This window comes from Heteronotia binoei, chromosome 16 (assembly GCF_032191835.1).
Source record: "Heteronotia binoei isolate CCM8104 ecotype False Entrance Well chromosome 16, APGP_CSIRO_Hbin_v1, whole genome shotgun sequence".
NCBI lineage: Eukaryota > Metazoa > Chordata > Lepidosauria > Squamata > Gekkonidae > Heteronotia > Heteronotia binoei.
This window is the reverse complement of record NC_083238.1, coordinates 47,192,392-47,218,381: the sequence shown is the minus strand read 5'-3', so window position 1 is coordinate 47,218,381 and position 25,990 is coordinate 47,192,392. Positions and strand designations below refer to the sequence as shown.

The 25,990-nt window shown below is 42.1% G+C and overlaps 1 protein-coding gene across 3 annotated transcripts in view; it reads right to left on the bottom strand.

The window, feature by feature from the left end:
* The window catches only part of RAPH1 (Ras association (RalGDS/AF-6) and pleckstrin homology domains 1), a 125,286-nt gene that overhangs the window by 57,754 nt on the left and 41,542 nt on the right, over window positions 1-25,990 (bottom strand). For all 3 annotated transcript variants that reach the window (XM_060256937.1, XM_060256938.1, XM_060256939.1), the window contains exons 2-3: window positions 1,142-1,261; window positions 504-609 (exon numbers count right to left, since the gene is read on the bottom strand). In XM_060256937.1, the coding sequence (XP_060112920.1) occupies window positions 504-609; window positions 1,142-1,261 (226 nt within the window). The remainder of the gene's footprint in view (window positions 1-503; window positions 610-1,141; window positions 1,262-25,990) is intronic.

The following is a 25,990-nucleotide window of genomic DNA, read 5'->3' as shown; positions in this document are numbered from 1 at the left end:
CAAGATTTCCTATGAACAACATCTGATTTCCATGGTAAAGCATGTCCTGTGATTTGTCACCTGTACACAATCTGATGCAAAATACTGTTTAACCCTGGGACTATATTATACATGTTTTAATAATTCTTAAATTGCTCAAAATTTTTATTAATATTTTAAAGTTACTTCTTCCACAAGCTCAACAATTAGGTGTCTAATTAAAACTGAATAGCTTCAATACAAAACAGTCTACCGCATTTTCACATACAACCTATTTTGTAAGCCAATTGTTTATATTTTGGGACACAGTCTTGATGTTCAAGAACCACGTCCCTGTCTGAGTTCAATCATTTCATCCAACCACAGCTCAGGCTTTCTTTCTTATTTTATATTCCAATGGGGTTTGCGAAAATTAAAATTAAGTGACAAATTATTTTCTATGTTATTTCAAAAATGTTTACCCCACCTTTCAGCCATGCACTCTAGATAGCTGTTTAACACTGCTTTTGCTTAACACCTCTTACCATTCAAGTTATACATTGAAAAGCGGTAGGAGAAATTGGCAATATTTGTCTCCTGGCGAAGAGGGGATCTTTTCACTGGCTCCATGGGCTTGTCAGTATCCAGACTCTAAATGAAGGGATTAGGAAGAACATAAGCTAGAATCATGTTTGTATTAAATAAAATACGCTTACAAACATAGGTACATTACTGAATAGTTCTTTTAGACATTGAGGTTTTTGATAGAATACAAAAATGAAAAGCAATCTATGTCTACCCATTAGGCAAAAGAAACCCAGATGCAAGCTGATTGTTTTGCCTCACACATAGGAATAAACATCGATGTTCACCTGTCCATTTATCAGAAGCAAAAAAAACCTCCATTGCAAGGACAACCAATATCCTAAAACATCTGAACAGCAATTCTGAATCCCTGAATATTCCCAATAACACAACCTGCTCAGGTTCTGCGTCAAGAACTTAACCATACTGTGATATTAATTCATTATACTGTAGCAGTTGGTTCTGTATCTCTCTCACTTCATTGCTCTGTCACTGTTCAGCAGTGCAGAGACATTTTTTATAATGCATCCCCTCCCACACAACTCCAACAAGGTCCCATGCATCTGTGGCAAGCTTATTTTACTACGAAATGTTCAACCTGCGTGAGTTTATCCAGCTCTCCAAGCCAAGCCCCAAACATCTTGTCCAGATCTTGATCTTCTTTATCACTGTCTTCCTCTGCGCCATGATCAAGTTCTTCATCCGACAGCTGCTCCATCTAGAAGAAGAAAAGGACCTTGTAATGTTTTAAGGAAACAGTTCCTTTTTCCCGCAGAAAGTTTCGCTAATTTGCTCCAGAACACCGTTATTGTCCCATCAACTTCAGTTATTAATAAATGGTATCACTAGTTGTTTTTTTTAAAAGTATGTGAATCTTAAATACCTGAAATTGTTTTTAAAAATCAGAGCTGTGTCCAGGGGTGGAATTTTAGCAGGAGCTCCTTTGCATATAAGGCCACACACCCATGATTAGCCAATCCTTCAAGAGCATACAAGGCTCTTTTTTGTAAGCTCCAGGAGGATTGGCTGTATCAGGGGTGTGTGGCCTAATATGCAAAGGAGTTCCTGCTAGAATTCCAGCCCTGGCTGTGTCTCACAATTAACCGTCTTGGTGATATATTATTTTCAGAAACAAATGGAGGCCCACAATCCAGCCTAAGAACATAAATCACAATACTGAAATTCAATTTGATGAAATCATGACCTCTACTTTCTTTAAAAAAAGAAACCCTTGTTATTTCCTCTTTTCTTATGACTAGAACACTGTAGACCCTTTATTTACAAAAAAACAAATCAGCCAGTATCATAATGCCTCTGTATAAATCGATGGTGCGGTCTCATTTGGAATACTGTGTGCAATTCTGGTCACCGCACCTCATAAAGGATATTATAGCAAAGGAAAAAGTGCAGAAAGGGCAACTAGAATGATTAAAGGTTTGGAACACTTTCCCTATGAAGAAAGGTTAAAACGCTTGGGGCTCTTTAGCTTGGAGAAACGTCGACTGCGGGGTGACATGATAGAGGTTTACAAGATTATGCATGGGATGGAGAAGGTAGAGAAAGAAGTACTTTTCTCCCTTTCTCACAATACAGGAACTCGTGGGCATTCATTGAAATTGCTGAGCAGTCAGGTTAGAATGGATAAAAGGAGGTACTTCTTCACCCAAAGGGTGATTAACATGTGGAATTCACTGCCACAGGAGGTGGTGGCGGCTACAAGCATAGCCAGCTTCAAGAGGGGGTTAGATAAAAATAAGGAGCAGAAGTCCATCAGTGGCTATTAGCCACAGCGTGTGAGTGTGTGTGTATATATATATATAATAATTTTTTTTTGGCCACTCTGTGACACAGAGTGTTGGACTGAATGGTCCATTGGCCTGATCCAACATGGCTTCTCTTATGTTCTTAAAGAGACAAAACCATAACTGCATCCAGAACACTAAGTAGTTACTGCACAAATATCAAAGCTAACTCCAACAAGAGGAATTCTGTCGAATGTTTTGGACAAGTTACATCTTTTTGATATGCAGGAAAACTGGTGGTATTTTAAGAACTTGGGTTTAGAATAGGGATCGGCAACTAGAGACCTAGGGATCAAATCCAGCACTCAAAGGCTTCCGGTCCCAACAGAGACTGAGTCCCAAAGATCATTGCCCTCCTACAATATGCAGGCATTTAATCCCAAACTGAGACTGCTTAGTTACTTGGTTGAAACTGAGATGCAGGCAATGGGTTCTAACCAGGCCTTTTTTTGTAGCAGGAACTCCTTTGCATATTAGGCCACACACCACTGATGTAGCCAATCCTCCAACAGCCTACAAAAAAGAGCCTTGTAGGCTCTTGGAGGATTGGCTACATCAGGGGTGTGTGGCCTAATATGTAAAGGAGTTCCGGCTACAAAAAAAGTCCTGTTTCTAACAACTTTCCCTATGCTGGGAATAGTCAGGGAGGCTCTGGCCAAGGCCTCACATTTGAGCAACTTAACTCAGCCTCACATGCAAGGCAAGACACATACGAGAGCAAAACGCTGAAGTGCTTAAAGAGAGATCTCTGCCAAAATGTCTGTTATTATTTACACTGTGTGAAGGAATCTCAGCTTCTGGAGGCGTGAATCAGTGGGCAGAGATGGCGCTGGTCCTTCATCCCTCACTCAGCTGAAACACAGATCCAGCTGAAAAGCTCGTTACAGAACAGTGGATTGGAATTTTTTAAGCAGACGCTGTCGCACGGATATTCGCCCCTCTGTCAAAAATGCTTACTCTGTTATCTTGTTTGCACTGCGCATGGTATGCTACAGAAAATATTCTTCCCATCACAACCGTGTAACGGTTTTATATAAGTACTTGATGGGTCTGCAGGGTTCAAACACTTTTGCTTACTGATAAAATATGAACGTGTCCTCATCAAACTAATCATATTGAAAATAATTTTGTCTGGACATGGAGCAGGGGTCATTGGGTGTGTGTGTGGTATTGTGTATTTCCTGCACTGTGCTAGGAAATTGGACTAGATGACCCTGGAAGTCCCTTCCAACTCCAATCGAATCCAAACACATTTATTGGCATAAAAGTAGAAAGTACAGCATGGCAAATTTACACAGAGTTTCAGTTATAGAAACTAGTCAAGCATCAAGAAGGGAAGCTAGTCTTTTGCTCCCTGATTGTTATGGCAGCCAAAAGGTACTTTGCAACTAGGCTAGTGGTATGGGAACATTGGTCAGATAGCAGAAAGAAAACCAACTTTGCCTCAGGTAGTCCATAAAGGTTAGACAGGATAGGTTTGATTATACAGTCCCGCACAATTGAAAATAATAGCTCTAGCAGCTGAATGGCAAAACCGTGCTAGATTTCGTGCAATTCACTGACTAGATGCATGCTTATGTGCTAGTCCAGATTGAGAGAGCAGCTGAATCACTGAATGCGTATCAAAGCTCTGCTCTTGAACCACAAAAATGTCTGTAAAAGGATTCCTGCATGGGAGTCAGAAAGTAACACCGCAGTGGTAAGATTCCAACTTGACTTCTAAAGACGCAGCTCAAAAGCCCAGAAATAAGATGACGCCTACATGCACTGGCCTCCTTTCTTGGAAGAAGCAGCAATAGCTTTTCACTAGAGCAATACCAAGTTGCATTCCCAATGCAAAGATGTCCCTGTCATGGTTCATAAGAAGCGAACAAATTCAAGCCCATACCCAGCTGACGGTTCTCACGAGACCGTACGCTTTATCAGCAACCATTTTTTGCGCTTGAAAATTCCAAGGGATTCCTGCTGACCGCAAGTTGGACAGCATCACCCAAATCACAGGAAATGCATCCTTTTGCTCCAGAAATGCAGCTTATAGGGGCCAATTAGAATGCCTTGATGACATCCTGTCAGATAGTTTAGATGCTGGATGCTCTCCAGATTTCTTCAGCTATACAGTACACTGCATGACCTCTTGCAGGAATACAGAAAAGCAAAGCCTAAGAGTAAACAGAGACAGTCACAGCTGAAGATATTTTTTTACCATCTGTTTTCACTCACAGTTTTACTGAGTTAGGGTAAGGATGCAACGGAAGGACAGTTAAGTATTATCATTATGTAGTCCAAGAGGTACTATTCCCACAGCCAAGGAAATGCTTTGTTATTAAACAGTAAGTGCTGAAAGTTTTCCAAACGTTTTCTACAAGTCACTCAATGCGGAAAAAAAATACAGTTGTGACCAGCGCATCATGAGAAATAATTAGCATGAATTTTTAAAACGTGACTTACAAATCCCCCCCCCCCCAATGCCGCTAAAATGCTGTAACAACAGCCACATTAGACCTTTGGAGTGACCATCGCTCAGCATTTATAACGTACATCCAAGTATTCCCAAGTGCTCCATGTAAGTGCCCTCAGCAACAAGACTGTGAAGTAAGCCGTCGTTACCACCCCTTCGTTACGGATGGGGAGGATGAGAATACAGCACAAGACTATATAAGCCTAGGTGAAATTTGAATTTGGCATTTCACAGCTCACACCCTTAAGAACATAAGAGAAGTCATGTTGGATCAGGCTAATGGCCCATCCAGTCCAACACTCTGTCACACAGTGGCCAAAGAAAACCAGGTGCCATCAGGAAGTCCAGCAGTGGGGCCAGGACACTAGAAACCCTCCCACCGTTGCGCCAAGAATACAGACCATCACTACTCCAGACAGAGAGTTCCACCTATACCCTGTAGCTAATTGCCACTGATGGACCTCTGCTCCATATGTGTATCCAATCCCCTCTTGAAGCCAGCTATGCCTGTAGCTGCCACCACCTCCTGTGGCAGTGAATTCCATGTGAATCTCCAGTGGATTCTGACTTTCTCTGCTATGCCTGCTTTTCTTCTTCTCCATAACTACGAAAATCTGGTTTAAAAATAAATTGCTGGCTTTCAGTTCTGTCCCCAAGATGCTCCAAAGACCTTCGGCATAAGGGATTTTATTCTTTGTTATTGCTCTTATTTTTGTGGTAGCTGCAACCAAAATAATACCGCAGGGCAATCCTTAATGTCTTCCTATTGCTGCTGTAGCTACGACGGCTGTTCCTCTTTCAGATGACAGTAGCCCTCAAGTCAACTTTTGCCACCATCAGATACGGACTGCAAACTTGGCCAGCAGATGCTGTCGGCCTCCAAGGGGGCAGATACTGCTTTACCTGCACTTCGTCGCTCTGCCATGGAACCCAACTGCTTCTGTCTCAGCAACAGCTGTAAAGGTAGCAGCTGCAGATGCTGTTTCAATTTCCTCTCCCCATTTGTAAACTGGCTGCTGTTTCTCCTTTAAGCCACAGGACAAATATTAATACTCACCCACCCCAGAAATAGGCAAACCGAACAGCTGGATCTTGGTGATCTGTGCTAACTTCCCGCTTGATTTTTAAAAAAAGCAACACTAGAAAATTGAATCCGAAGTCGTTAAAATTAGTCAATGCTAGCTTCCCAAAGCTAATGCTTCACTTTCCTGCAGTTTGGTCTTGCCCTTAGCTCCAAGAGACTCAAAGCACAGAGGTGATATGATCACCATCTTCAAGTACTTGAAGAGCTGTCTTGTTGAAGATGGCGTGGAATTGTTTTCTGTGGCCCCAGAAGGTGGGACCAGAACCAATGGGTTGAAATTAAATCAAAAGAGTTTCCGGCTCAACATTAGGAAGAACTTCCTGACCATTAGAGTGGTTCCTCAGTGGAAAAGGCTTCCTCGGGAGGTAGTAGGCTCTCTTTCCTTGGAGGTTTTAAAACAGAGGCTAGATGGCCATCTGCCAGCAATGAAGATCCTGTGAATTTAGGGGGAGGTATTTGTGAGTTATCTGCATTGTGCAGGGGGTTGGACTAGATAACCTTGGAGGTCCCTTCCAACTCTATGATTCTAACAGTCTCCTCTTCCCACATTCCCCACTATGAAGATCAGAGTATTCTGATGGGTGCCCTTTCCATTGAGATCTGAAGGCAAGATTCTCCAGTTTTATGTCTTGATGGGAATGGGTCATTCCTCCTTCAGTTCTTTTCCTGCAGGGTCCTAGAGATGCTCCCATTTTCCATTGAGCTATGGAAGTCAAGTCAGACGAGATGCTAACACCAGTGGAGCAGGTAAGTTCTGTGGCTGGTGTAGCCCCTCCATCGGGGTGGCCAAACTTGCTTAACGTAAGAGCCACATAGAACAAATGGCAGATGTTTGAGAGCAGGCAGGCAGGATGCAAACAGATGGGGGAGGGGGAAAGAAAGCAACTTTAAATGCATTCTCCATGCTGCTGATGGGATGGCGGGGGCTCAGAGAGCCACAGAACATGTGTGAAAGAGCCAAGTGTGGCTCCCGAGTCGCAGTTTGGCCACCACTGCCCTCCAGCCTACATCTGGCTGCTGCAACTGGACATGCCCCATGGGATCTTTAAATGGATCACACAAACACTTGACCACGCTGTACTTTTGCAAACTGCCCCAGTCAACAGCAGAAGGCTGTTCACCAGGCAGGCAGGTGGGCACATCTAGTAGAGGCAGAGTTCTTCCATTCTGGAGTACTGGACTCACAAACAGGAAGTGCCCAAGGCACTTTGTTCACCTCAAAACCGTTGAGTCCCTGTGGCTAGGACTTTCAATCCCTGCTGGCCAAAGCCATTAGAGTTCCAGAGTTTCATGGGAATAGCAGCCATCTCAATCCAAATCAAACAGAGATGTTAGAGAGTTTTCTAGAAGGGAAAGCAACAGAAGAGGCAGTCCCATTTCCTGAGTTGTTTCAGGGCTACCACAAAAGAGAAGTGGGCTAAACCACTATCGAACGTATCTGCGGTAAACTTCTTGAAGAACTGTCTAGGCATGTGATTCTTAACCTTTAGTACACTTCTGCTCCATCAAGTATTCAACTGCATTATCACCCCAACACAATCATGTGAACATTAAAAAGTGTGTGTGCAAGCATCAGTTGTTTCTGACTCTGGGGTGATGTCGCATCACGTTTTCACGACAGACTTTTTATGGGGTGGTTTGCCATTGCCTTCCCCAGTCATTTACACTTTCCCCCCAGCAAGCTGGGTACACATTTTACTAACCTCGGAAGGATGGAAGGCTGAGTCAGCCTTGAGTCAGCTACTTGAACCCAGCTTCCACCAGGATCAAACTCAGGTCGTGAGCAGAGCTTTAGACTGCAGTACTGCAGCTGTACCACTCTGCACCATGGGGTTCTTACACATTCAAATTAACATGGAGAATCAGCTTGCTTGTTTTTGGATTTATTGGATTTATATCCCGCCCTCCACTCCAAAGAGTCTCGGAGCGGCTCACAATCTCCTTTACCTTCCTCCCCCACAACAGACACCCTGTGAGGTGGGTGGGGCTGGAAAGGTTTCTCACAGCAGCTGCCCTTTCAAGGACAACCTCTGCCAGAGCTATGGCTGACTCAAGGCCATTCCATCAGGTGCAAGTGGAGGAGTGGGGAATCAACCCGGTTCTCCCAAATAAGAGTCCGCACACTTAACCACTACACCAAACTGGCTCCCAAACTGGTTTGTGTAGGGTGCAAAAAATGGGATTTTTTATTTAAAGAGGTGACTCTGAGTAGCAAGTTTTCAGTAGGAGAAGGATGCCAGAAACCTGATCTAAAAGGAATACAGAGCTTATTTAGGCAGTTGGTGTAACAGTGGGAAGGAGAATAATCCTAAACAAATACTAGTAGCACTAAATCAAAATACACACATGCATCTTATCCTAATTCATACAGTACCAACAACCAAACATTCAGCAGAGCTACTCCAAAGGGATTACTCTTTGAGCTTAAAGTATACATGTGGTTTGGAAAATAAGAGGGCAGGGGAATAGACAAAGAGGGAAAGCAAAGATTACCTGTCCTATTCTGCAAAGAAATCAGATGGCAGAAGGTGGGATCCAGTGTGTGGCTTAAGAATCTTTTGCAGTCTCTCTGGTATCCAAGATCAGACTCCAGTTACTGGCTCTAAAGCCCAGGCCAGTCATACTGTTTTTGGCCCACATCATAAAAAAGGTTCCAGAAACAAAAGATTACAACAGAGGATAAAGGAATGCTTGAGAGGTAGGCAACTTGAGAGCCAGTTTGGTGTAATGGTTAAGTGTGTGGACTCTTATCTGGGAGAACCGGGTTTGATGCCCCACTCCTCCACATGCACCTGCTGATGTGACCTTGAGTCAGTCACAAGTTCTCACAAAGCTGTTCCTCTCAAGAGCAGTTTCTGGGAGAGCTCTCTCAGCTCCACCAACCTCACAGGGTGTCAGCTGTGGGGAGGGGAAGGGAAAGGAGATTGTAAGCCACTCTGGACTTCTTCGGGTAGTAAAAGGCAGGGTCTAAATTTTGTCTCCTCTTCTTATCAGGAAAGAACTATTAACACTGACTAAATAGCGCCATGGAAGAGCAACAGGAAGGGAAGTTCTTGATTGAATTATAATTCAGGATTAAAAAACTGGAGACATGAAGTTGAAATATATTCAGCAGGAGCTTTGGAGAGAATGAGAAGATTTGAATTGGGGATTCCAGACTGTCACGGGGCATTTTATGTTCGAATTATGTTAATGGTCAGTGACTGCATATCACGTAAACGACAATACAGGAAGAGGAACCTTCATCTTCTAGCCTGGGGTGGCTTCTGTGCTGCCAACCTGTTGGCATTCCCTGAATTCTCCCAAAAAGGTTTCCTTGAAAACTTCTGCTGTGGTCCTTCACCCAATATCCTCTGTTGTGTTCACTGCTGTAATTTTCTCTGTGAGACACAAACTATGGCGGTTGCTCCTCATGTTATTTCTGTGTCTTGTAGGACTTCTTGCTCTGGTAAGTCCTCACCTGGAGTATTGTGTTCAGTTTTGGACACTACTTTTTAGGAAGGCTATAGACAAGCTGGAACAGGTCCAGAGGAGGGCGATGAAGATGGTGAGGGGGCTGGAGACCAAGTCCTATGAAGAAAGGTTGAAGGAGGTGGGCATGTTTAGCCTGGAAAGGAGGTGGCTGAGAGGTGATAGGATCACCATCTTCAAGTACTTGAAGGGCTGTCATATAATGTGGAATTGTTTTCTGTGACCCCGGAAGGTAGGACCAGAACCAATGGGTTGAAATTAAATCAAAAGTTTCCGGCTCAACATTAGGAAGAACTTCCTGACAGTCAGAGTGGCTCCTCAGTGGAACAGGCTTCCTCAGGAGGTGGTGGGATCTCCTTCCTTGGAGGTTTTTAAACAGAGGCTAGATGGCCGTCAGACAGCAATGAAGATCCTGTGAATTTAGGGGGAGGTATTTGTGAGTTTCCCGCATTGTGCAGGGGGTTGGACTAGGTGACCCTGGAGGTCCATTCCAACTCTATGATTCTATGATTCCTCATGGTGTTAAACATGCAGTACATATAGTCAGGTTGGGAGGGAGGGTTGTGCCGATGAAAAGGGGGAGGGGTGTTAGGCCACAGCATCATTACATGCCACCAAAGGAAAAAAACCAGGACATAAATACAACACTGAGGACAAGGCAATTTTCTTTACACAGATCTCCAACAGTGCATATCTTGTTGAACCCTACTCAATGAATGTTCCTTTAAAAACTCATTTTCGATAAGCTAAAAATACAAATCTAATCTCCACTGGTCTAACATTTCTTCACCTTTGAACACACATGAATGATTTCCAGTTCTGGGCCTGAAGAGACAGCTGGAGCAGATGCGAGCCAACTTCAACCAGGACTGAGGGGGGCGGATGGTTTTTTTAGACCGTTGCTTCAACATCCATGGGTTTAAATGAGGATTTATATCGAAAAGCCACAATATGACACACTGACTTTGAGTTCCATATGTAACCTGTGTATGCTAATACACAGTAACTTTGGTTTTCATCTTGATGACATTCAATTTGTGGGTATTTTTATGTCTTTTGTGATAACTATAAAGTGGCCTCTTCTGACTTTTTTTTGCATTCTCTTTTTTAAATTAAACTTTAAAAAATGATATACAAGTGCAGTCAAATATTCACAAAATCTTAACCATTTAAATCCCCCCCAAACAAAAACCTATAACAACACATCTGAGGAATGTCAGGAGTAACTAATTTTCATAGAAGGAGCTTGATCTTTTGATTCTTTATGAAAGCCATGACTTCTCAACTCCACTGCACCGTTTCACCCTGGGACATAGTAGTCATTGTGCCTTGCTTAAATTGGCCTATTCTATATATCTGGATTTCTAAGCAAGGTATAGGTTTGTTCCTGATGAGTTTTTAATGATCTGGACTATTTATTTACCATTCATCTAACTGGTATACTTCTAATAGAGAAATTATAACTTTTAAGTCGGTAAAGTTTACAGTTGGTAAAGTTTCTACAAAAAAGGGCCTTTTGTGTAGAAAAGGTCCAGCAGGAACTCATTTGCATATCAGACCACACACCCTAACACCAAGCCAGCTGGAACTGCATCCCTGCTAAAAAAAAAAAAAAAGCCCTGCATGCGTGTGTGTGTGTATATCTTTACCAACTTAAAAGTTATAATTTCTCCATTAGAAGTATACCAGTTTTAGACAGAGAGAGAGGGAGAGAGAGTAGAATGATATATATATATATATATATAGAAGAGGAGGAGGTGGAAGAGGGTGATGATATTGGATTTATATCCCGCCCTATACTCTGAATCTCAGAGCAGTCACAATCTCCTTTTACCTTCGCCCCCTACAACAGACACCCTGTGAGGTGGGTGGGGCTGAGAGAGCTCTTACAGTGGCTGCCCTTTCAAGGAAAACTCCTACAAGAGCTATGGCTGACCCAGGGCCATTCCAGCAGTTAGTGGAGGAGTGGGGGATCAAACCCGGTTCTCCCAGATAAGAGTCCGCACACTTAACCACTACACCAAACTGGCTCTCTTGAAACAGCAGAAAGGATTCATTGTCCTTTTAGGTACTGATAAAGTAGTTTTGCTGAGAGGTTTTACTCCTTTGGTGCACCTACATTAAAATAACAAGAGACCGATGAAGTTATGGTCAGTGAAACATTTTTTACCTTGGTAAACATATATTTGTGATATGTCTTTTCTACCCACACAGCCTCTTATGATATGGGAGAACCAGGTAAGATTTACACTGTAAATCTTTCCTTCAGTTACACAATGTTCTTAGCGGGGGGTAAAGGCTTTGGATTCACTACTATGAAGTCAGTTTTGTGGCCAGCAAGTAGAACAGGGAACAACACTGAGGCAGGAGCTGCTATGTAAATAATAAATATGATTTATTAACTTTCAGGATGGTTTCAATGAATGGAGCACAGGTCTCCAGCAATGCTCCTTCTAAACTGTGGAGTCCTGTGAGAAAAAATTCCAGTTTGTGAGCTACTGGCATTAAAGCTGCGAGCTGCTGCATAAATTAGCTTGCTCTGGGGCCATCCTTCTTGAGCTAAGACAAAAATGTGTGAGCTGGAGGCTAAAAAACTGTCAGCTAGCTCACGCTAACTCAGCTTAGAGGGAACACTGGTCTCCAGGTAGCTGAGAGAGAAACCTGGCTGAGGGACATAAGTTTAAGCTACTTATGGCTTCAGAGCATCGTCTGAATTCTCATGAATGCTTCCAGGTACAAAGAAGCTTTGACTGACAAGCCATTGGGTTGGATCCTTTCAATCGCACAGACCAGCCCTCCCTTTCCCATGAGTCAGATTAAGTGGTACAAAGTCTGCTCATCGCCAGGGACAGCCCTAACAAGTGTATACTCTATTCTCTCCCAGAGGTAGAATTAAATCACTCTGACACATGACCAGGAAAAGCTACCCTTCAAACTGTCTGCTTTTTCAATGAGGCTGACCGAAACGATGACCGCACTGTCCCTGAGGCACAGCTGAACTAAGACTGCTCTGGACTTCCTTCCAACATTTCCCTTCTCCTGCCAAAGGTGACTGGATGCTGAAGCAGAACTCCCACAGGCTCAGCTAAGTGGCCGTTTCTCCTTCAGGGGCAGGACCGCCTTCTGTCCGTCACAATATTTTATAAACAGTACTATGAAATGAGATTTTATTTTTAAGTTACTGAAAATGAGCTTCTAAAGGAACGTTAATTAAGCATGTTGCAACAAGATGCACAATTCATATTCCCCTGTGCAAGCACCAGTCATTTCCGACTCTGGGGTGACATTGCTTTCACAACGTTTTCACAGCAGACTTTTTACGGGGTGGTTTGCCATTGCCTTCCCCAGACATCTACACTTTCCCCCCAGCAAGCTGGGTACTCATTTTACTGACCTCGGAAGGATGGAAGGCTGAGTCAACCTCGAGCCAGCTACCTGAAAACCCAGCTTCCACCGGGGATTGAACTCAGGTTGTGAGCAGAGCTTAGGACTGCAGTACTGCAGCTTTAACACTCTGCGCCACGGGGTTCTTATTCATATTACTGAATTCATATTACTGAAGTTTTAATCCTGAGTGTATTGAACGAAATACAGTTGTATTATTATTTTTTGTTTCAAATTTAAATTTTTATTGTAAAAATGTACTTCACACATACATCATACATTGTAAACATAACCACAAACTTAGACTAACCTGCTAAGTATACAAATCTATGTTATTAATAATAAACAAAGTTTATATATTTCTCTGGAAGCTTACACAAAGTATTTTGATGGTTTTGTACAAAATCATAGAAAAGAAACCATTTTTCCATAAAATTGTTAGCTTCAGAATTAACATTTGACTGAATTAACAATCTTATCCATTGCAGTTATGTCCCAAATCTTCAGGAACCATTGCTGTTTAGATGGCAAAGATGCGAATTTCCAGTACTGAGCAATTAACATTTTTGCTGCTAGTAAAAACATTGTTGTTAATTCAGATCTATGTTTTGGAACTACATTAGGCGACCATAGATTTAATAGAATAGATTCAGGAGTAAGAGGAATCCTATGGTTAATAATTTGCTCAATTGTTGGTATAATTAGTTTCCAAAATTTCAAAATCAAAGGGCATTCCCACCAACAGTGGATAAATGATCCAGTCATTACATTCACGCCAGCAGTTTGCATTCGTCAATCTCTTAGCATGGAATAATTATAAAGGGGTTAGATACCACCTTGAGTATATTTTAAAGTTTTGTAATCTTAAATTCATGATATAGTTTTGATGACCATTTATCAGGAGTGATTTGCTTACTACAATCTTTATTCCACGCTTTTTACTGAGATGTTTCTTTGAGATTCCTGCTTTGACTAAGAGCTTTATATATTATTGCTGTCATTCCTTTGAGTTTAGATTCTGAAGCAGTCATAGCTTCCTCAAATGCATTTAACGGCCTGTTAATTTGAGATAAGATATTTGGGCTGTGTAGTAAGTGATAAACTTGGTGATGTTGAATCCAAGTAGCTATAAGTTGGTATTTTCTTTCTCAGTTTTTATTAGTTCTCATTAAATTGTTGAGGTTTAAATCTAAAAACACCTTTTTGTCTCCAATTTTGAAATTCAGCATTAGATTTTGCTGCTGGGAACCAGTCTTGTCCCAAAAAGACAGTCGCAGGAGACGGAGTGGGCGCCAATACTTTTTTGTAACTATCCCATAATTTTAAAGTAAGCGGGAAAAAAAGGATTAGATTGAATATTAGGATTGCGATGCTTAGGAAAGTTCCATATAGTTTCATGAAGCAGGTCAGGTGCAATAAATGATTGCTCTAGCTGAATCCAGGCTTTTGCTCTAATTGGTGAAGCATATAAAAGTATTTTAATTGTGCAGTCAAATAAGTTTCAAAGTTTGGTAATGCCAAGCCTCCGTGTGATAATTGCTTTGTCAACACTGAATATGCAATCCTGTGTTTCTTTCCTGACCATAAATAGTTTAATAGCAGATGTTTTTTAAACACATCAGCTTTTATTAGTACTGGAAGGTTTTGAAATAAAAATATGAATTTTGGTAATATAAATACTTTAATTTGCTCAATTTTTTCTAATAAGCTTAGTGATAACTTCCCCCATTCTTTCATATTAGAACTTAATGAATGAAGTAAAGGATTAAAGTTGACTTTATACAAGTCTTGTAGGTTAAGAGGAATCATGATACCAAATGCCTTAGAGAAGACGTGACCCATTTGAACGGAAAAGTGGTTTTTAATCTATGTTCTACCTCTGTCGAAAGAAAAATAGGGTAAATTTCTGATTTGTTGTAGTTTATCGTAAAACCAGCTACCTTACGGAATTAATTAATTAAATCCATTAACGTATTCACAGGGCTAGTACAGTAGAAAATAGCATTATCAGCAAATTGGCTGATTTTGTAAGAAGATGAGGATGAGCCTATTGATACATCTGTAATTAAAGGACACATTCGAATAACCTGAGCTAAAGGTTTCAAAGACAGAGCGAAGAGAATTGGAGATAGAGGGCACCCCTGTCTGGTGCCTCTAGACAATGTCCATACATGTGAGTTATAGTTATTTATCGTTAAATGGGCTTTGGGCTCTCTATAGATGGCCTCCATGGAACGTAAAAGATGTGGACCAAACCCCATGTAGTTGAGAACTGTTTTACGGAAAGGAATTTCTACCTTATCAAATGCCTTTTCAGCATCTAATGAGAGCATGATAGATTCTACTTTGTTAATTTTACAGTAATTGATAATGTTGAGAGATTTCCTTAAATAGTAATTGACCATTCTGGAATGAACCCAGCTTGGTTCTTATGTATATAATGTGGTATGATTGTGTTAAGATGTGCTGCTAAAATTGATGAAAATTTTTTGAAATCGTGATTAAGGATAGAAATTGGCCGGTATGAAGCTAAGTTTAATTTATCCTTATCTGGCTTTGGCAGTATTATTACTCTTGCATCCTTCCAAGATTCTGGGATCGTGCCATTTATTAAAACTAAATTGCAAGTATCCACAAGTGGCTTCAATATGTTAGGTAAATTTTTTTTGTAAAATTCCGTAGTCAGATCAACGCTGCCCATACGTCTTGAAAACCAAATGCAGTAAGTAGAGTTTGCAATGCAGAAGCATTATTTGTAGTATTTAAAATAGAAGTATTTTTATATGTTTTATCTAGTTGGAATCAGTAATTAAGTTCAGATCTCCCCCTATCACTATTTCCCCCTGTTTAAAGTCATTTAATTTAAAAAAAAACATTTTCTAAGAAATCTATTTGATTTTTGTTTGGGGCATAAATTGTAGCCATGGTTATTGGGGAACCATCAAGGTCACCTTGAATGGGGGCCTGATAACATCTTATGGCATTGAAATGGAACGTTCTTAGATAACAGTATGGCAACACGTCTTGCCTTGGAAGAACCTGGGGCTTGGAAGCTCTGGGAGAATCATTTAGTTTTCAGAAGAGGCGTGAAAATTCTTTTAAGATGGGTTTCTTGTAAGAATAGAATATTTTATCTTTATACATCATGTTAGAAATCCGTCTGACCTTAATAGGGTTACTTAACCCTCTGCAATTCCAAGAGGCTATTTTAACAAGTTTAGACATTTTAGAGTACTGTAACTAGATACTCAGCTGACTTAATGAAATTTAGCAGAATAACTTTCAAAATGAAACTTAACAAACAACAACTCTACTAAAAACAATCTACCTAGTTAAAATTCCTCAACAAGTGGGACCCGGTTCCAAGCCTCTATAAGGAAAGAGGCTGAAGAGAGAAAAGGGTGAGAAAAGAATGATAATATCTATACATATCTCATAGCATTGTATCTGTTATAATTCTCTGCAATCTTTCTTATTCCACCAAATGTAGTATTTTGAAGCTGTCATAACAATCCATAGATCAAAAATAAAATATTAGTTGATGAATGAATCAAGTATTTAAAAAATCATAGACATATTAAAAACCTCTTTTAAAAGAGAGATGAGAGAGAGAAAGGAAAAGGGAAAGGGAAAGGGAAAAGAAGAGAGGGAAATTTGTTTGGAAGGAAAGATGTAGGAAGAAAAGTTGTAAAAAGAAAAAATAGAAGTAGATACTGAAGAATGATCAATGCTTATAAATAAAGCAAGAAGCACTCTACCCTCTCCTACAGGTTTATAAAAAACTATATCTCATTGTTATTCCCACACCCTTGCTACAAACTATATACAAGTAAGTATTTATAGTCAGAAGCTGTACATTCAAGTGCTATACTCTTAGACACAGAGTTCAATAGCCGTTTTTAGGGAAACATTGCTGGAAGTTCAAAAATAGGATCATCCGGAAAACCTTGCTGCTTCAGCCCCATAACTTGCTAGCTGCAAACCACTGAGAACGAACAACTGAAGATTGTTAAACAAGGTTTCTATAATACCGTTTAACTTATAAAACTAAAAAAAATATTTCAGGTCTGCTCTTCTGTGTGGGAATCAGCCAACAGTAAGTTCTCCTCTTCTTGTGTGATAGAGACGTTAAGCACTGGCAGCAAAGCCTTGCCCATGATGCCATCAGATGCTTGAAAAAGTGCGCCATTTTTATAAACGAGTATATCCAACACCAGACTCCAACGAAAATGGATTTTCTTTTCAAAACGTTTTGTTGACACAACCTTCAAGAGACAACGTTTTTTCAATGACTCTGGTGACAAATCTGTAAGGACAAGTACTTTTTTCCCATTAAATTTAAGGTTGCGTCTTCACGCGTCCTGTAGAATCACGTCACGTATTTTCAGGGAACTGAATTGTATAACAACATCTCTGGGTCTGTTTTTACGTATAAGCACCTTTGGCCCTGTCTGTAGGCTTTATTAATGGTAGAAACAGATATACCATCAATTTTCACAGACTTTTCAAGCCAGTCTAGCATAAGTATAGTCACTGTTTTGCATCCTCCGCGCCTTCCTCTATTCCCCCTTATCTTCAGATTCCACTCTCTCCAACGGTTCTCCAAAGATATTAGCCTCTCAGTTGCCATCATTCAAAGCTTTGCAAAGCCCTAATCTCGTCCTGAGCTGCATGTAACATCTCCGTGGCATTTTCTGCAACCTTAGAGGTTTCTTTGAGATCAGCCACAAGGGAATCTAGTTTGGAATTTACCAGCTGGAGCAAGTTAGTCATCGAGTTTGTAAAGTACATACACAGATCTTCCTTAAAGGTGGCTAGATCTTTCTTAGTGAGAGGGGCATCTTCATTCTCTGTATTAGAGTCATTTCAGGGCGGACTGGTAACGGGCGCCATTTTAGCTATCTGAGGAGAGCCCCGTTCAACCAAAGAGACGATGTTAGTTGAAGGAGAAAAAAAGTTTTTTACTGATTTTGCTGATTTGTTTGCAGATCTAGGGGTCTTCCGCAAGCTTTTTCTCATGGTTTGCAAGAATTTAGTAAGTAAGTAAGTAAGTAAGTAAAATTTTATTTATATCCCGCCCTCCCCCGCCAAGCAGGCTCAGGGCGGCTAACAACAGCAAAACAACAATACATTTAACAAAACATTAAATTAACCCCAAACCGATTAATACTTTAGTTAAAACAGTTACTAAATCTAAAAACATTAAGTTAGATCTGACAGTACCGTTATTAATCGACGATATGCCTGTCAGTTTGTGAATGATGGCGGATCTCCAGGCTGGACCATTTTGGTGTTTCTTTGTGGACTTGGTCAGCCGTTCATGAATGCCTGTTTGAAAAGGGTGGTCTTGCAGGCCCTGCAGAACTGATCAAGGTTCCGCAGGGCCCGCACCTCCTCTGGGAGTTGATTCCACAAGGAAGGGGCCGCGGTAGAGAAGGCCCGTGCATAGGTAGTCCGAAGTTTAACTTCTTTTGGCCCAGGGGTGGTCAATCTGTTTTTACCTACTGACCTCAGTGCTCTCTGGGGCTCATACGGGGAGAGACGGTCCCTCAGGTAGGTCGGTCCTCGGCCATATAGGGCTTTAAAGGTAATCACCAGCACTTTGTACTGGACCCGGTATACAATCGGCAGCCAGTGCAGTTCGCGCAGCCCCGGCCGTATATGCTCCCATCTTGGGAGGCCAAGCAGCAGCCTGGCCGCCGCGTTCTGCACTAGCTGCAATCTCCGGGTCCGGCACAGAGGCAGCCCCATGTAGAGGGTGTTACAGTAGTCCAATCTTGAGGTGACCGTCGCATGGATCACCGTTGCTAGGTCCCGGCGCTCTAGGAAAGGGGCCAACTGCCTCGCCCGCTTCAGATGAAAGAATGCTGACTTGGCAGTGGCTGTTATCTGGGCCTCCATTGATAATGAAGGCTCCAGTAAAACACCCAAGCTCTTTACCCGCTGCGCCGCCTTCAGCGGCGCACCGTCAAAGGTCGGGAGAGATATTTCCCTCCCCAGAGCGCCACGACCCACACAGAGAACCTCTGTCTTCGCTGGGTTCAGCTTCAGCCCACTCAGCCTAAGCCATGTTGCAACAGCCTGTAGGGCCTGATCCAGGCTCCCCGGGGCAGAGGCGGGCCGGCCGTCCATTAGCAGATAGAGCTGGGTGTCATCTGCATATTGATGGCAACCCAGCCCAAACCTCCGGACAATCTGGGCAAGAGGGCGCATATAGATGTTAAATAACATCGGGGAGAGAACTGCTCCCTGGGGCACCCCACAGTCTAGTGTGCGTCTCTGGGATCGTTCACCCCCAATTGCCACCCTTTGTCCCCGACCCATGAGGAAGGAGGAAAGCCATTGTAAGGCCAACCCCCTAACCCCTATGTCGGCGAGGCGGTGGATCAGCAGCCGATGGTCGACTGTGTCAAATGCAGCCGACAGATCTAATAACATCAGCACTGCCACACCGCCTCGATCCAGTTGCCGTTGGAGGTCATCTACTAAGGCGACCAGAACCGTCTCCGTCCCGTGGCCTGGCCGGAAACCCGACTGGCATGGATCTAGGACAGAAGCGTCATCTAGAAACCTCTGTAGCTGCAATGCCAGTGCCCTCTCGATAATTTTACCTAAAAATGGTAAATTAGACACCGGTCGGTAATTTGCCAATTCGGCCGGGTCTGCTGTAGGTTTTTTCAAGAGGGGACGGACCAAGGCCTCTTTCAGAGGTGTTGGAAAACGCCCCTCTGAGAGGGATCTATTTATGATGTCCCGTAAAGGACATTCTAGCTCCCTCTGGCAAGATTTAATCAGCCAAGAGGGGCAAGGGTCCAAATCGCATGTTGTTGGGCGGGCAGCAGAGAGGACTCCATCGACTTCCTCTAGGCTGAGTGGGTCAAAGTGGTCCAGCGTAAAATCCGAAGACAGGTGCGGGGCCTCAATTCCACTCACTGTATCTAATGTGATAGGCAGGTCTTGGCGGAGCGACGAGATTTTATCTGCAAAATATTTCGCAAATGCCTCACAGCCTATCTCTAATTCTCTAACGTTTGGTTTGCCTTGTGGCAATGTTATTAGATCGCCAATTACTCTAAACAATTGTGCTGGGCGCGAATTTGCAGATGCAATCTTGGCTGCAAAGTATTCTTTCTTTGCAGCCTTGACTGCCATCTCATATGACTTCATAAACGTTCTATAGGATGTTCTCGTCGCTTCGTCCCGAGTATACCTCCACCGCCTCTCTAGTCGTCTGAGCCCTTGTTTCAGCTGGCGTAGCTCCAAGGTATACCATGGGGCCAGCCTCACACGAGGGCGCAGAGGGCCATCCATAACGATTTAACAATGAGGAAAGGAGGTTGGAGCTCTCTTAAAATGCCCCCACCATGTTGAAGCGACACCCCGCCCCCCTCGTATTGTTTTGTTTTTACTTTGCGCTGCATTTTTTACATAGGAATCAGCTTTAACTCCTAGGAAAAAATTGTATAGTTGGCCACTGATAGCAACAGCTTTATCAAAACATGCAATCTTTTATAACTGATACTATCAGAATTTCATATCTCATGATTATTTTGTTACACTTATTGTATATTTATTAATGGACAATAATTTAGTTCAGAATTTACTCAATTTATATTTTGGAACTTACAAACATTAAAGCTCATATTGTCTCATTCTCATATTTTGTCAAAGCAAGATCTTTTATAACTAACTACATCAAAATTTTATATTTCATGTTTTGTTACAATTATTGTATACAACTATAAAGGATAGTAATTTACTTCAGAATGTATTCAATTTAGAATTTACATACATATCAAGCTCACATTCTGTCATTTTCAGATTTTGGGGGATGGCTGTAGAGTTTTTTCTCCCCTTTTGGGGGGCTGGATACAATGGTGATGTCATTTTCATCCTCCTCCTCCTCTAAGAAAGAAGGTTCAAGACCCAGCATATGGTCTTTTCCTTCCATTCGTCTCCAGGCTATTCACGGAAGTCCTACCATCTCTTGATGCATATTTCAAAACATACTGATGGCTACCTAACCTAGATGATATCTCATCTTCTAGTTCAGTGCCCCCCAACCTTTTGGCACCAAAGACCAGCACCAGGGCCGGCCCACCCACCGTGGCCCCAGGACCGGCAGGGTGAGAGCACCGAATTCGCTCCCCCCCCAGTACATCCCCCCCTCCATTTTCACCATTTTAAGGCCTGGGAAGGGGCGGTAAAACGCCTCCCGGGGCAATCAGCTGATTAGCAGGAAACAGTGCTTTAAACCCTTCTCAGCACCTCCCTCATCTGGGAGTGATTACAAACACATTACAAGAGAAATTCTTCTTATCACCAGGAAGAGTGCAAAGTCAGCACTCTGGGGCTCCAGGGTTCTTCCCTTTGTGCATCTGAAGAATGGGCTTGTCTACTAGATGCATAACTTTCTAACAATGGCAATATCAGCTTGAAGAACTGGAAGTGCCATCGGTGTATCCTAGTCTATGCATATTTCAGAGACAAAGTAGTCCTGTGGATATATCTCGCAATCCTGCTTTGTAAATACCTTTATAAATATTGTACTCTGGAATCCTGCGCACCCTTCCTTTTGTTCCAGTCTTGGGAGAAGGAACAGCATATGCTAGATGTTCTTACAGCTCTTCATATTTACATAAGCAGAACCGCTGCCATCACAAAGACAAAATCTCTTTGTAGCCGTCGACACTGTGGGAAGGAAGGTTTCTATCTAAATGGTCACTGAACAGGTGGTTAAAAGACTCTTATCTCCTTAGTCTACCCAATGCAGAGTAAGCAACCATCTGCTGACATCACTGTACATTCCACGGAGGAGCAGACACAAGCCATAGAAACCATCGACAATCCACAGTAATGCTGCAGGAAGCTGGAAATCTGGACATGTTTGCATTCACCACACAAACCAAGAATCCCTTCAATACAAGGCAGGTTTTTAGAAGCGTACATGTGAATACCACAGCAGTTTTTCCAGCTATCACAAAACACCTAGCAACTGCTCTCTACATGGAATGTTTTTAAGTATCTGCTATTGCAAGATATTGCTATTTTGGGGGGAGAACTGCATTCTAAGTGAATATTGAGTGAACAAATGCAACACACTCGAAGCAGTGGAAAGAAGTTTATTTTCTGCTTACAGCTAAATCTGCTATCATTCAAAGTGAGTCTGACTGAAGAAGAAACACATTCTCTGCCTTCTCCTCTAAGAGTGTTTAGACAGAGAACAAACACTTTTGGAAGATCTGAAAACGACCGCTTCTCGTTATGTTGAAGACGGCGTAAATACTCAAACTGTTGGAAAGTCAACGGAAAAACATCTCAACCCCATACCACAGAAAAGGTACAAAGTAAAAAAAAATTATTCCCACATGGCCCAAGCCCTGATATATAAGCTTGCCAAACCGTTTCACTTTTGAATTCCTGGACAAAGACATCAATGAGAGCCCCACTGGTTGCTAAAGCACCTACAATTACTCCAAAAGTATATCCACATTAAATCATAGCTCCTAAATTACGTACGAATTCCAACTCTTTTAGTTTATGGCTAAAGTCACTGGTGAACCCTCTTCTGTAAATTAATGGTTTATTAATAACAGCTTCCACTGAGCTATTTCTAGTGTGTAAAGAAGGAAACTCAAGCAGGATGTGTGCAGGGTATGAATTTCATTTGTTTGAAGGAAGAGACAGCTGTTACCTTCTCAAAAGTGTCTCATTACTGCCTTGTGGAAAAAGATTTCTAAGGCCACAAGTAGTTTCTCCTTATTTGGGAAAAATGTCATGTCCGTGAAAGCGAAGAACGTGCTGCGCCTAAAACGCAATCAATAATCATGGCTGTACGGACAAATTCCCCCCAAATAATTGGTGCATGATATCACTGCTCTATAGATTTCTTCAAAGGAAATACAACACAACTCTTTAATTCTGTATTTTGGCCAATTTAGGCAGATTTCAAAATCTGTCACTTGTTGCTAACACTGAAGGTTGTTCAGATGCTAATAATCTCTAGCCACGCTCTCTTTTTCCAAGATCAGGGACCCGCAGACAAAACTCAATTCTAGCAACCAGCAGGGGATATTCCATATCGCTCTCCACCATAGGAACAGTAAGCTCTCTATAAGTTACCTACAACACTGAGGAGCAGGGATTTCAAAAAGATGCCAGACTGTGGAGTTGTTATATATCGCAGCTGCTAGTCCCTATAAAATCCCTTCACCAAAAAATAGTGAAAAGAGACACAACCTCAGTGCAAGAAAGAAAGAAAAAGCCCTGTCCCAGTGACTACGCAAAACAATGAATGTCTCTGTGACCACCTAATATGTGTAGATTTCTGTTCAAGACTTTAAAAAAAAAAACCCACAGCTAAATCTTTCTTTAAACAACCTGGCTGTCTCCTAAGATTCACCACAATCTGCTTAAAGAAAAAGGAAACAGAATCAGTAAACTCCACAATGCTATTATCAATACTGTGCAGGAGATAATGCTAGCTTGGCAGTGTGGGAGATGTTAGAAAGTTTACTGCATAGCCTTTACATTAAAGTGATACTGGAGTCACACTTCCTACCATTTTGACACAGTGCCATCTTCCTGAAGTACAGAACTTGTGCTTTGTTAGCTGCGTGTTATTGTGCAAAATAATTATTTTAACAAAACCAAAAAGTCTGAACTCTAAAGTAGGAAAAAACAGTGCTACACTTACCTGTAACTGTTGCTCATTGAGTGGTCTTCTGTGCAGGTACACATGGGACCACACAGAAGCCATGATGATGAACCTCCACATTCAGACTCACTAATCCTCTGGGATCCTGGAGTCAGGAGGCAACTTCAGGGGAAGGTCTAGATGGACCACTGGTCTGATCTAGCAGGGCTCTTCTTATGTTCTTAGGAAGGCCTCAGTTTCTATGGCCTGTTGTTGGCCCTCCAGAGGAATTGGTTGGTCACTGTGTAAGACAGGATGCTGGTCTAGATGTACCACTGATCTGATCCAGCAGGGCTCTTCTTATGTTCTTAGAAAGGCCTTAGCCTTTGTGCCCTGTTGTTGGCCCTCCAGAGGAACTGGTTGGCCACTGTGTGAGACGGGATGCTGGAGTAGATAGACCAGTGGTCTGATCCAGCAGGGCTTTTCTGATGTTCTTATGTATTTGTGGCCAACACTAATAGATCCTCTGAAGCTCCCAACTTTGACAACTAGCCCCACACTGGGGGATATGACAGTATTCTGCTGTATTGCAAGTGATGCTTCAAGCTAAGTAATAGAATGGTCACTGATATTTCTTAGATTTCTACACCACTATTCGGCTGTGAAGTCTTCCAAGTGGCTTCCATTATTCTTTAAAGTTTGGTGCCCTCCCTGCAAGTGGCAGGAGTGAGTGGAGAGAGTCAGTGGCAGAGCATCCGCTTAGCATGCAGAAAGTCCCAGGTTCAAGCTCTGGCAACTCCAGCTAGAGGACCAGGTAGGAAGCAGTGTGAAAGACCTCCACCTGAGATACTGGAGAGCTGCCTGCCAATCTGAGTAGAGAATTCTCACCTCAATGAACCAACGGTCTGATGCAACATCATGTAGTTTCATATGTGTTGCCCATACCATAATATCAATTTGTGATTATATTTCTGAGAGCCAAGGATTCTAAACAATTAGAGAACCCAAATAAACTACTTCAAAAGGGGTTTAGCAAAGGTACATACATTAAAGTTGAGAGGTGAGGCCAAAGCAGGCGAGGGACTTACCAGGAGATTCTGGGAGGAGGGCTCCGGAACTCTGAAGCAAGTTCCAGAGGAGCTCTCATTGCATTTAAAGGGACCATGTTTCTTTTAAATGCTTTTTCTCCATCAGAAATAATGGAGGATGGGGCACCTTTTTGGGGGGCTCATAGCATTGGACTCTCCAGTCTAATCTTTTTGAAACTTGGGTGGGTTTTTTTTTAAGGAGAGGCACTAGCAGCTATGCTGAAAATTTGGAGCCTCTACCTTAAAAGACAACTCCGCTGAGCCCCAGATACCCATAAATAATCAGCACTGAGTACTGAATATCGAAGACTGAACATCAAATACTGAACTTGTAACCGATGAGTGTAGCTGTAGGACCGCCGTCTGAGTTTAATGTGTATGTATATAACAATTGCTTAGATTTTTAACTGTAAATTATGAAATGTTAATTTTAATGTTTAATTTTAGATTCCATGTTAGTTTTATATGTTGTAAGCCGCCCTGAGCCACCTAGTGGGAAGGGCGGGATATAAATCTTAGATAAATAAATAAAATAAAATAAATAAAAATAAATTGATTCTCCACTATATCCTATGGGGACTAGTCTTCATAGGACATAATGGAGCACCAAGCAGCCATTCCCTCCCCCGGCCGCCTTTTGATAGCCCTTAAGCGAGGAGAGAGTCTCCAAACCAGGGGATCCCCTGCCCACAACTGGGCATTGGCAACCCTTAACATGTTGACATCAAACAGGATGGAATGTTCATATTTCTAAAGTAAGTGAGGAAATCTGCATCTTGAGGTCCACAGGTCATTATGGACTTTCAAAGCACCATCCAACTTTTTATTCAACCCAGGAGCAAACTGATGTAAGGCACTCGTAAAACCCTAGTCAACCAACAGGCAGCTACATTCTGAACCTAATGAAGCTTCTGAGTTGTCCAAGGGAAGCCCCATACCGCAAACAGCAACTTTGGTCAGCTAACAGTTCTAGACGTTGAACCAGTGCGAACCAAAAGGCACTCTGCTAGTGCACTGAACTGCCATGCAATTGTAAGTTACTCCAGATGTTACATCACAGGACTATGCAACACCTCTTATAATGCATCTGCTGTACATGCTACACAGAGGAACCACACAGCTATCAAAGCTGTTACCAATGCCACTTTTAGATGTGAGAGCATGCAGTATGAGAAGGTGCATCTTCTGTTATTTACAAGGCCTTTTGTTATAATGTTTGAAGTTGCTCCCAGTGCAAATAAGCCAAAGATGAGGACTACTGAAATTCTAGCTAATACTGTCTGCAGATTACCTTGCACCACCAGCTCCAAATAAAGTAGAACACTTCAAGCTTCAAACATGAATCAATTCTAGTTCACCAAACCAGTGCATTTCACAATATTTGTGGAGCGTCAGCACTGTGCACAGCATTGCTAACGAGACGCATGCATGCTTACATCCATGGATATTTGGCTCAATTTTTACAACTTTCTCAAAAATTCAACAGGATTTCAGGGATAAAGGTGAATGCTTTGAATGGATACA